The sequence below is a fragment of the Nannobrachium achirus genome, assembly GCF_963921795.1.
Source record: "Nannobrachium achirus genome assembly, chromosome: 6".
Taxonomy (NCBI): Eukaryota; Metazoa; Chordata; class Actinopteri; order Myctophiformes; family Myctophidae; genus Nannobrachium; species Nannobrachium achirus.
The window spans coordinates 19,653,511-19,668,596 of record NC_137815.1 but is presented as its reverse complement, the minus strand read 5'-3'; the positions used below and the strand labels follow the sequence as shown (position 1 = coordinate 19,668,596).

The 15,086-nt window shown below is 41.1% G+C and overlaps 1 protein-coding gene and 1 long non-coding RNA gene across 2 annotated transcripts; one reads left to right on the top strand and one right to left on the bottom strand.

Annotated features, from left to right (window-relative positions):
* Positions 1-434: 434 nt before the first annotated feature.
* Positions 435-4,120, top strand: LOC308287585. Its single transcript, XR_013962145.1, has 3 exons — positions 435-482; positions 1,894-2,103; positions 3,458-4,120. It is a non-coding gene; the product is annotated as an uncharacterized lncRNA (long non-coding RNA).
* A 141-nt stretch (positions 4,121-4,261) lies between these two features.
* Positions 4,262-13,149, bottom strand: c1galt1lb (core 1 synthase, glycoprotein-N-acetylgalactosamine 3-beta-galactosyltransferase 1, like b). Its single transcript, XM_080729151.1, has 4 exons — positions 12,653-13,149; positions 12,244-12,502; positions 8,999-9,663; positions 4,262-8,361 (listed from the first exon to the last, which is right to left on the bottom strand). Exons 2-4 carry the CDS (start codon positions 12,464-12,466, stop codon positions 8,029-8,031), a joined length of 1,221 nt encoding a protein of 406 aa, XP_080585277.1. The 5' UTR covers positions 12,467-12,502; positions 12,653-13,149; the 3' UTR covers positions 4,262-8,028.
* Between the last annotated feature and the right edge of the window lie 1,937 nt (positions 13,150-15,086).

Here is a 15,086-nt window from a genome sequence, read left to right as displayed (position 1 = left end):
ATTATTATTGTTATTATTTGTTCACAAAATGTCCTAGTAGATCTATACTATTTTCCAAAAACGTAACAATTATAATTAATAATTAATAATGTATTTTTGTAGGATTCTGCGCCAATCATTTGCTTCTTCCAGAGTAGTGACCACCGGTCAACAGTAGAGGGCGCTAGAAGCTTGAATGGTGAATGCTTTGTATAAGGTATTTTCCCCCCTTCATAACAACAGGTAGGTCGCGAATAACTTTTGGCGGATAAGTTTGATAATATATAGGAATGGTCCTAGAATATTGGGCTTCTAGTCAGAAATGGATAAAAATGCATTATGTTGAGATGGTTATGTTAGTTTTATTAGGGTTAAGAGAGGATTTGTTTAAGCCAGGTCTTGTGTACTATGGGAAAAGAGCACCTTATGTCCACAGAACAGTCAGCCTCTGTGACTGGACTCGCAATGGACATAAGGTTGCCTACTGGAAAATAACCATGAATGTAAGCAATCTATGACTTTCTGAAGAAACTTTCAGTGAATTAATTGAGTTTGGAAGTCGTTTTTGCGTGCCATGCACATATTACACACAATCACCACCATCAAGAACAGGGACGTGTGTGTTTAGTAGCCTAGTGTTTGTGTCGCATCATGTTTCCATCATGTGTAGGCTACATCACCTGACAACATTTTTAGGTAAAAACACGTAGGACTGCAATGTTTTTTTATGCACGTGTATTTATCACTGTGCGAGGAAGTTGAATTTATTGTTATTTGTTCACCTCTCTCTCTCATCTGCAGTGCTGCAGAGTATTTTAGATGTATACTAGACATCTGTTGGATCAAACAAGATCAACAGCAGTAAGCTGGTCTTCAAAAGGAGGTAGACTATTATTTACTGTATAGTGTAGCCTATAGAAACCCTTTTACTGTTTTCCTTGGAGTAGCCTAATTCTAATTTAAGGATTTCTCCTACACATTTGGAAGCAGGACAAGCAGAACAAAAAATTACATCACATTTCAAATGGCTATAGTGGATTCACAACACAGCATATATGCAGCCATCATTCACATTCTTATATAGAGGCGACACAGGCTGATCTGATGACCTCTCTCTTTTGTACACACATACCCTCTCTAATTCTTGTTCTCAGGCAGAAACCTTGTATTCAACGTGCTATGTTTTCATAAATGAATGCCCTACTTCAGTGGTTCTCAATCTTTTTTGGCTGGAGTAATCCCTTATACTGATTTCTGAAGCCATGTACCCCCTTCCCCTGACTACTGCAAAATTGACATCAAAAGTCCAGTTCCGATGCCAATATGTTCAAAATAAAACAGCATAATGGCAAATAAATGGCAAATAAATACTGCTTTCTATTAAATAACTGTTACTACTAGTAAAGGTATTGATGTTATTTGGTTTAGAAATGTACAGATGAGCAGGTTCACACAAACTCTGTCAATGTTTTATCATTAACCATAATAGTAAAGTACTAATTCCCATTTTCTAGTTTTTCTGACGTACTCCCTGCGGGGGTCCAACCTATGTTCCCCAGGTTCTATGTTCCCCAGGTTCTATGTTCCCCACCTAACAGCATTAGTTTAGTGAGGTTAGGGTTAGGTGGTAAGAAAGTGGGGAACATAGAACCTGGGGAACATAGAACCTGGGGAACATAGGTACGGTCCCGCCCTGCGTACCCCTAGGGGTACACGTACCCCCATTTGAGAAACACTGCCCTACTTCATCATACAAGTGTTGCACAAAAGTAGTGAAAATAGCCTATCTACAAACTCACAATAAGGCACATTGTGAGCTTGTAGATAGGCTACTTTCTCTGTATTTTATATATATTTTTAAAGGTAATCAACAGACTGATTGCTCACTGCATTGTTCCCTGTCTCCCCCCACAGCCTTCCAGGGATGCACAGCGGCTGATGACAAGACTGCAGCAGTGGAGGGTTTTCTGCACTACCTGTATGGTGCCATGGTCCGTGATGCCATCTGGCAGTATACTAGCAAGGACCAGTTGCAAGATGTCCAGATGCCTATCGAACGCAGCATTATGAACCACATCTTCAAACTGGCCTTTTACCCCAACCAGGATGGGGATATTCTCAGAGGTAAGTCTAGACCAGCAGTGCCATGCTGATTCAGTCTGTCTCAATTAACAGTGATTCAGTTCCCTCTGCAACTCTTCCTGGCAGAAATGTGTAAAGGTAGCCACTTAAACCCACTAGACCAGGGGTAGGCAACCTTAGGCACAACAATGGCACAGGGGAGGGTGATCACTGGCACACTGGCAGAAGTGTGAGAGAGAGGGTTTTTATTTTAAAATCACATGTTTTTTTTTATGTGGTCAATTAAATTAAGTCACATAATTTGCACAAATTACATCCTGCACATAATTCTACATTCACTAAAACCCTGAACTCTCGAGATAGATGGGTTATTGCTTGAGTCTATAATGATCATTATAACAATTTCCTGACACTCAAAATGTGTCTGAATTTTTGATGGCGTGTCATTAAACATGTTGACATGGCACACTGACTATCTAGAAACTTCCCTACATGGGCCGCTTTCTTCCATCTACACCAACTTTCTTTGCCTAAAATAGCACATATAAGTTCTCAACTTGTTGCATTGCAGCTCACTGTGAGCTTGTAGATCTGCCATTTTTAGTAATGTTCCCCCCAGAATAGGTGTGTTCAAGTGGTTTAGGCCATGGCTACACAGAGCTGGATATTTCTGAAGCTAGACATTTTTTGTGCTGTTGGGGCTGCAGCCACATTAAGCTGGATATTTCGGCCGCAAAGCTGGATATTCTCTGGATCTGTGTAGACACGGTACCCGGATATCTCTTAAGACTTAACTGTGTGTGTGCTTGTCCCCCAGTGGAGGTCTGGGGACTCAGATTATTTTAGACCTAGATATCTTTCTCGTGTGGACCTAGATATTTTTCTATCTGGATATCTGAAAAACCGGGATATATGAAAAATCCAGCTCCGTATAGCCATGGCCTAAATAGCAGGAGCTGTGTCCTGCATTATGTGCGAGAAAAAAAAATATTTTCAATACAGCTGCTTTTCTGTTTGAATGAATGGCTGTCAAGGGTTAGATATTAAAAATAGGATCTAAGAGTTGCACATTTACACATTTTATAGCTACACCTCTTTTAAGTTGAAATGTGAGAAAGATATTTTTTCCACGTTCATTAGAGGTATTGCCATTCTTTATTTTTGCATTAAATGTGTACTGATAATTCGATATATTACCACTGTAATAACTATTGAGTTTATTATATTATATTGTTGCTGTCGGGTGGAAGCATTTTAACTCCAGAATACTTACTTTTTAGGAAAGGAAAGAACCTGTGTTACAATGGATCCGGTGTACTTATTATTTAGTGTAGCGATGTTTTAAACTTGGAGATGTCAGTTAACAAGTATGCATGTCTTTTTTTAATGTCTTCAGACACACATGGAAAACCCCAGTGGTGACAGAGGAGAAGATCATCCATACTGTACGCCCCCAGAGAGCACACAGCCCTACAGATGATATGTCCCACTCCCAGAGACCTTACTAATTTCCTTCACAGGTCTTACCACGTACAGTACACTAATTAACCATTAAAACTGGTAAAGCATCTATGGGTGGAAACCTCATGTCCAAAACTTTTCAGGATTATAATTCTAAAGTAGCAGATCTAAAAGCTTGCAATCTGCTAATTTTATGGAAAACAAAACATAATATGGAGGTAAGGTTTCTGCCTAACAACGATACATAGCAACATAGGTTTTTTCTGAAAACCGTTTTATTAGGCTTTTGTAGAATCAACCTCACGTCTTAATAGAGTACTGACGTCACTGGTTCATCTCCTGGGTCACGGAAGTTCATTTTCTATGAGAATAACATTGGGTCATCTTAGAATCGTCTCATATAAGAATTGTGGTCCCATCGTTATTGTCAGGGAGGTGGCCCCACAAAACACCCACCAAACTGTGAAAAGATGATGACTCATCACTAAACCATCGTTTTGTGGGGCCATTTGTAGCCCAAGGAATGTTTTTTTTTGTGCAAAACAAAGGCTTGCAATGGATTCAGAATCATGACAAACCTCTAGTTAGAACCCTCACATCCTACTTAAAGCAGATTTTCTTCTGGGTATTTTCCTCCTGTATAGAAAGTCGATAGGAGCCCAACTTGATTTGGCCACTGTGGTGACCCCAAAGGTTGCAAACTCGGGCGCCCTAGCTAAATCATGAGCATGTACTACTGGGCTACATCTGTGCAAAATTGGGCACTTTTAGACTGATTTGCAGGAAATGTATCTTTTCTCCCCTTAAGGCCCCCGACTATCTCAGGTTCTGTTCCATTTAGTGGTTCTCAAACATTTTAATTTCAAGGACCCCCATAACTCTTGAGTGTACCAATGGAACCAATTGTACCTGAGTTACACACCCGTAAGGGCCATATTTGAAACCTCCTAAAAGAACCATGAGTGTCCCTGAACTGAAGCCCATTTCTTTCCAATATGGATGCTGTGCATAGAGAATATTGTATTGTGCTTAAACAGCTGTTGCCTTGCGTGTTGATGGTTTGGAGAGAGACTGTCGCACACTTTCACTCTGCAAAGGTTTTTTCATCAGATTTTCTGTACTACTTTAAAAAAAAAAAAAAATTATCAACATTATTACATCATTTGGTTATCACATTTTAGTCCATGTCAGACATTTGTGGTGTCATTCTGTTGGATTTTATATTCAGTCCATTTCTCCTTTTTCTCAAGGAACAGTTCTTCTTGTATCCTGAGTTTGTGTGTAAATCTCTCCATCACATATATTTCCTCCACAATGCACAGCCACTGCTCACAAGTTGGAGGGTCACTTTTATACCACAATCTTGTTGCTTTTTTGCTGGCTACCAGCAGCACTTTGGAAGGAAGTGTATCTGACTGTAGAACTATATCTTTACAGTATTAGTCCATCCATATACATTTATACCAATATACACACATTATGAATGTCATGTCAAGGTATATGGAACTGGAACTTTAACTTTACATTACAGGGAAAAAAAGGTAACGAATAATCAGTATTATCCCCTGGTCTACATGGGGTTACTATAGCCCCCATGGAATCCTCAAGACTGAAATCAGTCCCCAGGACTGAGAACTTTAACCCCTGTATGTGTGTGTATATATATATATATATATATATACTCAAGTCTCTATGGCAGGGGTGAACTACTCCTTTAACATCACATCCCAGTTCAAATATGATGCTTTTGTGGGGTCACGACCTGAAAAGGTTGAGAACCACTGGCCTAGTGCAATGTCCTTTCTGACTCTATACTTGAATGCAGGCTGCAATTCTCAAGTCTAGGGTATTGACTACCAACTCTTCAGACAGTTACATCATTTTATTTGCAGCATTTGGGGATGTACTAGGTTTCTTTACATTGGTTATGTCTGTAAACAATGATGAAAAACAGACCTACAGTATATTTCCAAATAGCATACTTTTAATCTGCAAAATCATACTCATGTTGGAAAACAATCCTAGATTGGGCCTTTTGAGTAACTCGGGTTAGTTCAGTAATGTGAGATTAATGTTAATATACTGACTGACAGCGTGTATCCAAGGCCACATTTGTCATTTTTATTGTAAAAGTGAAACGTATGCAATATACAATGATGTAAACCAATTCAAATAAAGACAATATCTACAGCAAAAATATGCATTTATTCATACTGATTTCAAGTACCTTTCACGGAGACTGCACAGCGATCATAATGTGCACTCCCACACACACTCACGAGTCAAAACACCAATTGATATATGTACTATTGTATATATTGATACCAATATCAATATAGCCCAAACATAAATACAGATCTGTACATCATTCCCTTTGACAAAATTAGGTTACGGAATGGAAGAGATTGTCAGCAACCGTGTGTTTCATACCAATATTAACTTGAGGATGTTTGTTCATTTAAATTATAAGGGCAGCAAAACTGATATCCATCGATCCTCATAACCTGCATAGAAAACAGACTGTCAGTCTCTCATGCAATTCTTAATCACTGAAGCAATGGATTCACTAGTTGCAACTAGAAGGAAAAATGTACAACGATGTATAAGAAGTCAATATGCATTACATGCTAGTTTGGTATAAATGGACATCATCCCCCTGCAAAAAGACTGAACGTGCTCTTTGCTCACGCACAGAGGAAATACATAGATTTAAGTGTAAACACTTACAAAAGGCATCTTAATAGGCATTGGTTACATACAATTAACCATGGAGAGGAAACTTATTGCAGTGTTAAAATCAAGGACAAAATACACAGAATATGAATACCACCCCAAAGTGCTCATGAATCGAATGTTCAACAACATAATGCAATATAATACAATGATCAATTGTGTTTTATTGACGGGGGACACGTGATATCATCCAATGCTGATGCATGCCAGAACCCCACCCTATACTGTTTTTGGTAATAATCTCACATAATTGATTCATAAACCAATAGTATGCTTGTTTGGTGAAGGAACTGTAGTTAATACTTATCTAAGTATGTATTAATACAGAAAAATGTAATCATCCCAGACCTAATTTGATTTTATAAAATAAAAATACAAAAACATCGTATAAATGGTGCATGATTTGTTTGCTCAAAAATAGGTCATCATGAACACGTTCCCTATAGTGGTATGCCTAAAGGTTAATAGTCCCTACATCATTCTGAAGTATGCACTAATTCCATTCGCAACTATCATTCTTAAATATGTATGTCACAGTGCAAAGTCATATGTGCAGCTGACGGTTCATACAATCACAATTTGCAAGGCACAAGCTAATGAGTCTGGTTCAGAGAGACGAGAGAAGGTGGTTAGTGACACTGCCAGTGTTCAGTGGATAGAGGAGCATTGCACACACACAGCGAGCCCACAGAGTCCGTTCCTCTGCGGAGTTTCATGACGGACATTTGTTCTGTGAAAATATTCTGTAAAGACAAAATGGACGTACTCTTAACCTGACGAGTGAACTTGCCCTGCGAGATCAATAAAGGTCTCTCCGTCTGTAACAGGGGATACCATACAGTACAACTGCCGGAATGCAATCAATACATTTCATGATGAGCCCAGCCAAACCATTGCAGTTAAAAACCACCTGCAAGCAAATCAATAAAGGAAAAGCCACAAGAAAATGTATCTAATGGCACTTTTCCACTGCATGGTACCAAATACCACACACTGCAGATGCTACCCGTTCAATGTAGCATAACATCCTACCCTCTGCGTAGAAGAGCGCTATTAAACAATGGCAACTTGTCTGGAAACAATATCTGTTTCCCTATAACCCAGTAAGACTCTCTAATCGGGAGATAAGCGAAATAGGCTGTGAAGTTTGCTAATATCGATATATTTCACATTTACAGCCTAGTAAAAGATTGATTACAGTATTTGGGAGCTTCTTCCATGCAGTATAAGGGAGTCTGACATTAGTGACAATTCTCTGACCAGTTGGTAGTCACCTTTTGGTATCACCTCAGCTTGCTTATTTGGAACCATGACAGAGGTGAAATAAAATAATAATAATAAAAAAAAAAAAAAGGTACACCTTTTACCTAGCGGAAATCAACTAAAAAAAATGCTGGTACCATACAGTGGCTAGAAAGATGCCATAATTCACCTTAGGCAGGCATGTTCAATCAAGAATGTATTAATATGCTTTTAGTTAACAGTACTCAAATTAAGATAAGAACACACAAAGCATAGTCTGACAATTGACTGATCAAGTTAAAATCATTTCTAAACCAGTTCGCATAAACTCACAGTACAAACTAAGGGGAAATCCTTCAACAAAACGATCCTTCAACATCGCACTCATGGAGGCACGAAATGTTCCGTTTGCTTATTTCGGTTACGTCGAAAAGAAAAAGATCATCCACGTGAACAAGAACAATGAAAACACCACAACCAAGATCTCCTCCCGACCTCTCTTTGAACCCACCCTTCACATTCACAACATTATCATCCTTCCTTGCCAAGCGGAGCGGCAACAGGGCCGTTATCAGCTGCGGGAGGAGGAGGAGGCTTCACATCCAGCTTTTCATCTGTCCTGGATGGATGTTCAACCTTCCCCCTCGCCTTTTCTGGAGAGGCCAGATCTTTGGCACTTCCCCCCTCGGCAATATTCCAGGATCCTGCCGACTCGTCAATGTTGTATCCCGCAGGGGCAGGAGGCTGATATCGGTACCTGTAGCCAAAGGCACGCAGGTGGTAGGCGTAGTACTCCAATAAATACATGAGTGAAGCGTCCACATAGTGGAAAGACACGGACAGGTCCGAGCAGCATTTTGGACCCTGGGGGGACAATTTGAAAGAAGAGTATGAAAACATGTCAAGGCGTTTTGGTTGTGCTAAATAATTATGCATACAATTAACAACATAAGAGAAGTGGGCAAAACGACTTTGCTTAAACTAAAGCCTAATTTTTGCTTCATCAGGGAGCAACACCGTTGTGTGACGAAGTACAAGTTGGGCATCAGCAGTGTTGATTTTGTCAACTAAAACTGTGAAAATATTTTTTTTGTCAACTACCTTTTTTTCATAGATGAAAAGTTAAAAAAAAAACAATGCAAAAACTAAGCTATGATGACTAAAACTACCGGTAAGACTAAATATATCGACAATTTTGTTAACAAATAAGATTTTGACTAATATGTTAGGGAGGGACTAGAGGAGGAGAGATCCAGTATAGAACTAAAAAACTAGTCATTTTATGTTTGGTAGCGCTTGGATGTTGCACTCTGAAAATAGCAGATCTACAAGCTCACAACGTGTCACAGCGCAATGCGTTGTAAGCTTGTAGATCTGCTATTTTCAGCATGCACTGAAATACACTGGGCATTACACTGAAATACATTTGTTGACAAAAAGTAACATGCATATATACAGTAAAAACAGTTGTGTAAAACAAGGACAGTTTAACTGAACTTGCCTCTGAGATGGGGTAGTAGCAGTAGCTCCAGTACCAGAAGCTCTTGGGGAAGGTGGCTGTGAGGTGCTGCTCTGGGACAAAGGGATGGAAGGTCTCCCTGTGAATAGTGTCTCTAGAGTCACCTGCTTTCACCCCTACTTTCTCCATGCACTGCCCCATGGCCAAGTCTTCCACAGAGGTAGTGTGAGTGCACACCTTGTTTTTGAATCCCTCAACAAATCTCCTCAGAGCCTCTTTACTCAGTACATAACCCGCACCACCGCTCATGTAGCCCTGCTTGGTGTAGGGCTTGAATCTTCGACCAAAGTAGATGGGCTCGTCCGGCGTGCGGTTGGAAAGAACCCAACGCAGGTTGTCCACGATCACGTAGGTGTCATCGTCTGCCTTGAGAAACCAATCTGCCTCGTCTGCGTGATGCTCGTATGCGTAGTGATAGGCCCGGATTGTCTTCCAGTAGAGCTGGTCGCGCCCCTCCTTGGTGCCCAAGCCCACAGTAGGGAAGTCAGGGTCGTCGACAGAGCTCATGAACACAACGATGTTGCAGTGTCGACTCCAGGTAGCCTTCACGTGCCGAGCCTTCTTCTCCAAGTTGCTGGGCCCGGTCATTACCCAGCAAAGAATGCGCACCTTTTTGTACAACTCGTCTGCCATGCGGCTATCTTCACCTGGCAAGGGAATGACTGAATTAATATTTATTTTGTGGCACTGCCATTGCTGCATACAGTACAGTTACAAACATTAGTTAGTGTACACATACCTCTACCCTCACTCATTTTTAACATCTGTTTCTATCCATAGAGTAGAGACCTCATACAAACCAAAGCATGAGGGAAACCAACTGGTTTCCATGCAATTATTGTGTTTTCTCAGACACCCACACTTTGCAAAGCAGGAAGCAGAAGCATGCGCAGCAGGTTAGGGCTGTAGGTGGATTGACAACACATGCTCCGATTTCACTCTGTTCTCTACTGTAGGCATGCATATTTTCTACAAAGATAACATCACAACAAGACAAAACCAGAGAGGCATGACTGCCATATTGAACCGGTTTTATGCTGATTGTGTCTATGGCACTGCACAGCATGATGCTCTGGTCCGGTGACTAAAGCAAACATTAGCAAGTAGCAGCCAGTCTACTTAGTGGCAGCCTACAGAATACAGATGGTGCTGAATTACCTTTGCAATTAAGGATATATTCCATAATCCTGTGTCAATGTCGTCTCCAAAAAGAAGGGGGAAAAAAGCATGCGTCACCTGCTTTCCTCCTGCCTAGTCCAGACGGTCATATTAGACCGGATATTGTCTGTGATTTTGGATATTGTACTATTGTGATTGTGATTGATTTGGCATTAGTGTTCTTCTAGCTTATTGGTACTCAAATTGAAGTACGTCTTGTAGGCCTACTTGGCCTGAAAAAAAGGGTATTTATTGGAGCAACCCTATTTTCTAGTTCTTAGCTAAAGAAATCAGTATCGGAAAAATCGGTTTTGGCAGGTCAGACCTTCATAAAACCGGAGGATCGGTATCGGCCAAGAATTTTGCATTCGGTCCATCTCTACACTCGATACAGTACTTGATACTTCCCTCTTAGCAAATAGACATACTGTACTACTATGCGGTTTCCCTGTGAGCTTGACAGATGGAGAGATTGGTTGCACAATATCCTGCACAATAATCTGTGTGTAATGGTGAGAAGTGACAAAGTGTTTGTATTTCATATATAATTTAAAACCTAAAACAAGGATTTTCAAGGATGTAGAGCGTGCAGCCATACATAATGATATTAGGATTAGGCTGCACTTGTGCTACAATACTTCAGTGGCACAGATATCCCTGATATTACAGTGATATTACAGGTGACTACTTCAAAAGGATCATAATTCTGGTCATTTAAAAGTAGAGATGGACCGATTGCACCGGTTTTATGAAGGTCTGACCTGCCAAAACTGATTTTTCCGATACCGATTTCTTTAGCTAAGAACTAGAAAATAGGGTTGCTCCAATACCCTTTTTTCAGGCCAAGTAGGCCTACAAGACATACTTCAATTTGAGTACCAATAAGCTAGAAGAACACTAATGCCAAATCAATCACAATAGTACAATATCCAAAATCACAGACAATATATCCGGTCTAATATGACCGTCTGGACTAGGCAGGAGGAAAGCAGGTGACGCATGCTTTTTTTCCCCTTCTTTTTGGAGACGACATCGACACAGGATTATGGAATATATCCTTACATTGCAAAGGTAATTCAGCACCATCTGTATTCTGTAGGCTGCCACTAAGTAGACTGGCTGCTACTTGCTAATGTTTATTTTGGTCACAGGACCAGAGCATCATGCTGTGCAGTGCCATAGACACAATTGGCATAAAACCGGTATTTATGTCAGTGACCTGCCGGTCACCGATTCGGCCGGCTTGATATCATACCTGCCAATTTTTTATATTGGCCGATTCCGATGTCCATCCCTATTTAAAAGATGTTATATGCTCTGCCTCTGATCTTACAAGGAAGTTTGCGCGATTTACTGTACTGCAGTGCAATCATCAGGTGTATTATAGTGACAGTGCTGCGTGCCATTATATGCTCAAGCAATTCGCTATAATATACGCAAAGTTACAAAGTTATGGAACAACTGCCATTATCTGTACCTTTGTGGTTCTCCAAGTGGATTCCAGGGACTCTGTGGGTTATTTTAGAGGGGTCTAAATTGACCCATACGAGTCTGTAACTCTAACACAGGGGTCTTCAACAGGGGGTCCTCAGAGTTAATACAGGAGGTCCTCCAAATCTTTGAGTGATAGAAACTTTTTTCTCCTTTTTTTTTCTCCCTTTTTTTATTAACCACTTGAACCCTTCCATCCATATTCTGAAATCTTTAGGCGAAAATAGCCGATCTACAAGCTCATTGTGAGCTTGTAGATCGGCTATTTTCGGCAAAGAGCTTTGGTGTAGAGGGGAAAAGAGCAGCAGTACAGAGTGAAAGGTCAAGTGTATTAAGTATCGACGGTTCAAGTGGTTAAATATCTGAAAACACACATTGACAAGAATCCAAAATACACTGATGATCGTGCTGTCAAACAAAGAAACTATATGGAATCTATGAAAAGGTAGTGGGGGTCCCTGCTTCGTCTGTCTCTCAACTAAGGGGTCCTTGGCCTGAAAACGTTGAAGACCCCTGCTCTAACAGATGGAACCAAATGGACCCAACATTTAAAAGTCTGAGAAAACACTGCTCTGTACCTTGGTGGTGAGGGTGGTTCAGGTTGAACAGTGCTGATCTCTCCTTTTTCCAGTTCTTCCCGTCCTCCTCCAGTTCATGTTGGCTGAGCGCAACGTCCGAGCCACTGGACAGATGTGCCGAAAAGCTCCTCTCGAACCACACCTGCCGCAGGAACACGTAGAGTGTGATGGTCCCCACGAGGAAACCCGCGTAGAAGGAGAACTTGGATGCCAGGGCCTTCATGCTGGACCAGGTTTCCCACCTTCAGTCGAGGCGAGACTTTAAGAGGAAAGAGACCAACATAAGCCAACAGTGATGGCGTGGCGTTAAACAGTGAATGGTTACTACTACTAGCTGCAGGTGTCGAGTCTGTCGACGCATTCCGAGAAATACACGCCACACCCTCGGACGGGGTGTGTGTTTACTTACCATCAATCTCTATTGTTGACTAAACCTGACTGAGCAGGCAGCCATTATGATGATAAATCCAGTTGAAAAGTGAGACTCTTTAATTGCTACCAGCAGCCTTGACTGAAGAACCGAACCAGACAATCCAGCTAAAAAGTCAAGACACATATACAATACGATGGATTTGTTTGGCAATAATAACTAGTCCAAGACAACAAATCAAGGACTAGGTATCAAATAAAGTTCCTGGTTCCCCTCCGTGTCATGAGCTGCCTGTCACGAGATAACGTTAGCTAGCTCGTTCTCCTCCTGTGATACAGAATGGCTAACTTCATGGCTAACTTGGTGGGTTAGCCGTGTTGTTAGCCTCGATCCTCCAGTTGGCGTTAAAATAGATAGAGCGCGTTGACGTCGCTGGGTTTACTGGTTTAAGTGATCGAAATGTCACCTAAAAACGCCTGTCCGCTGTGTCCGCCAGTGACAGAAACGACTCGAACACATTTACACGTAGTGACGCGTTATGTACTGTTGTCGTACCACAACAACCTGCCCTGAACTGAAGTTGTTCTGACATGAATATCCTGCTTTTATTGTTGCACCCAGGGGCGTCAATTGGGTATGGCAGGGGTATGTTTGCAGCTGGCAGCTGCCATACCCTGGGTCCAGGGCGTCCAGGGGGGAAAATAAAAGTTACTTTTAAATATAAATCCACGAATGTCTCTTTGTCTATCTGTTCTGGTAATTATGTTGTTAAATTACAGTAAAATAACTACAAATGCAAAATTTTACAAAATGGTCACTTTAACAACTAAGCCTAAGGTATTACAATTATATTCTCCACGCTTGTATTCTCCCCATCTTGACAAAATTGTATATTCCCAGGTTCCGCAGGTCAGCTGCATAGGCGAAATTCATTAATGTTAATTGTGGCACTAACATGCCAAGTTTAGCTGCACTTGAACAACTGTTCCAGCCAGGCTGCCATCCAGCCCAAGAAACCATAGAAACGTGGGGAAATAGAATGCACTTCTTAAAATGTACTTCTTAAAATAAATGTATCATGCCTGTCTTCGGGCGCGTGCAAGACACCAGTCATGTTGCCATACCTTAACTTTTTCTGAACTGACGCCACTGGTTGCACCACTGCTCAACAAAACATGACTTCCGGACGGTCCATGTTTTCCGAAATAAAAGCACCTTATCATTTCTGTGTGAACTGTGAAGGTTTTCCTGACCAGTCAGTGTTTCTCAAACTTTCACATTTCAAGGTCTCCCTCTAACTCTGACAGTGTACATTTGTACCCTCACTACCCTGTCAGAGTTACAGACTTTTATGGGTCAATTTAAACCCCCCTAAAGGAACCCACTGAGTCCCATCCACTTTGAGAACCACTGATATAGACCAGTGGTTCTCAACCTGTGGGATGATTAACTTAATATGCAACATTGTTTTCTCACTCAACAGTAAACAAACCAACATGAAGTTTGAGTCTATAGAGGGTACAGGCACATATTGTCAAAGCTAGGCTGAAATTGTGAAAATAGCAGATTTACATGCTCACAATGTCTCGCAACACGAGGCGTTGTGAGCATGTAGATCTATTATTTTCACAATATACAAAATGTAATGACTCAACTCTTAATGCTCGTCAGGGGGGGGTCCCAGTTAAAATAGGATTATTTTGGGGGTCACGGCCTGAACCACTGCCACTGGTCTATCATTGGTTCTCAACCTTTTCAGGCCGCTGTTAGGTATTTTGTTGTGGTCTATATCATCTTTTTATCAATACATTGATGACTAACTGACCACCTGACCACAGCTCGTGACTGTGCCATGTCATGTACAGTACCCACAAGGCCAGGCTTCTGTCTGGTAGAAATGAAGCCTTATCTACTGCCATGGAGCCTGTACCAAAAACAATGAGAATTGTTTTGGTTTATAAGGCTCAGCCTGGTGTCATGCAGACACCAGCGAAGGACATCTCTTCAGGAACCTATGAACTCTTTGCTACTGTATATGGACTCTTTGTCTTCTGTGGACAAGAAACATCCTATGAACTGTTGAAACGTCCACTGACTGACCAAATGACCATAATACTCATGTCAAAACATCACTTGTCAGAGAGCACAAACCATTGAACCATTATTTTCTGTACTGTACCGGTCTTGAATTCTCTCTCTCCAGTAAGCATTCCATTCTCACTCTGAATCACTCTCCTGTCTTATTTATGTGTGATGGATTAATGTATCTCATAGGGGAATAAGAAGGTGTTGTTGTTTACAAATAATATAATCAGCCGCGACGCCCAAAATAATCATAACTCAAACATTATGCCAAATTGACACTTATCCCGTGGACCCCCATTTGAAAAGATACGCCAGGGACCCCCATAAGAGAAGATTTTTTACAGCTCTAGCAGTGATTCTCATTTCTTGACAACCACCAAGGACACCC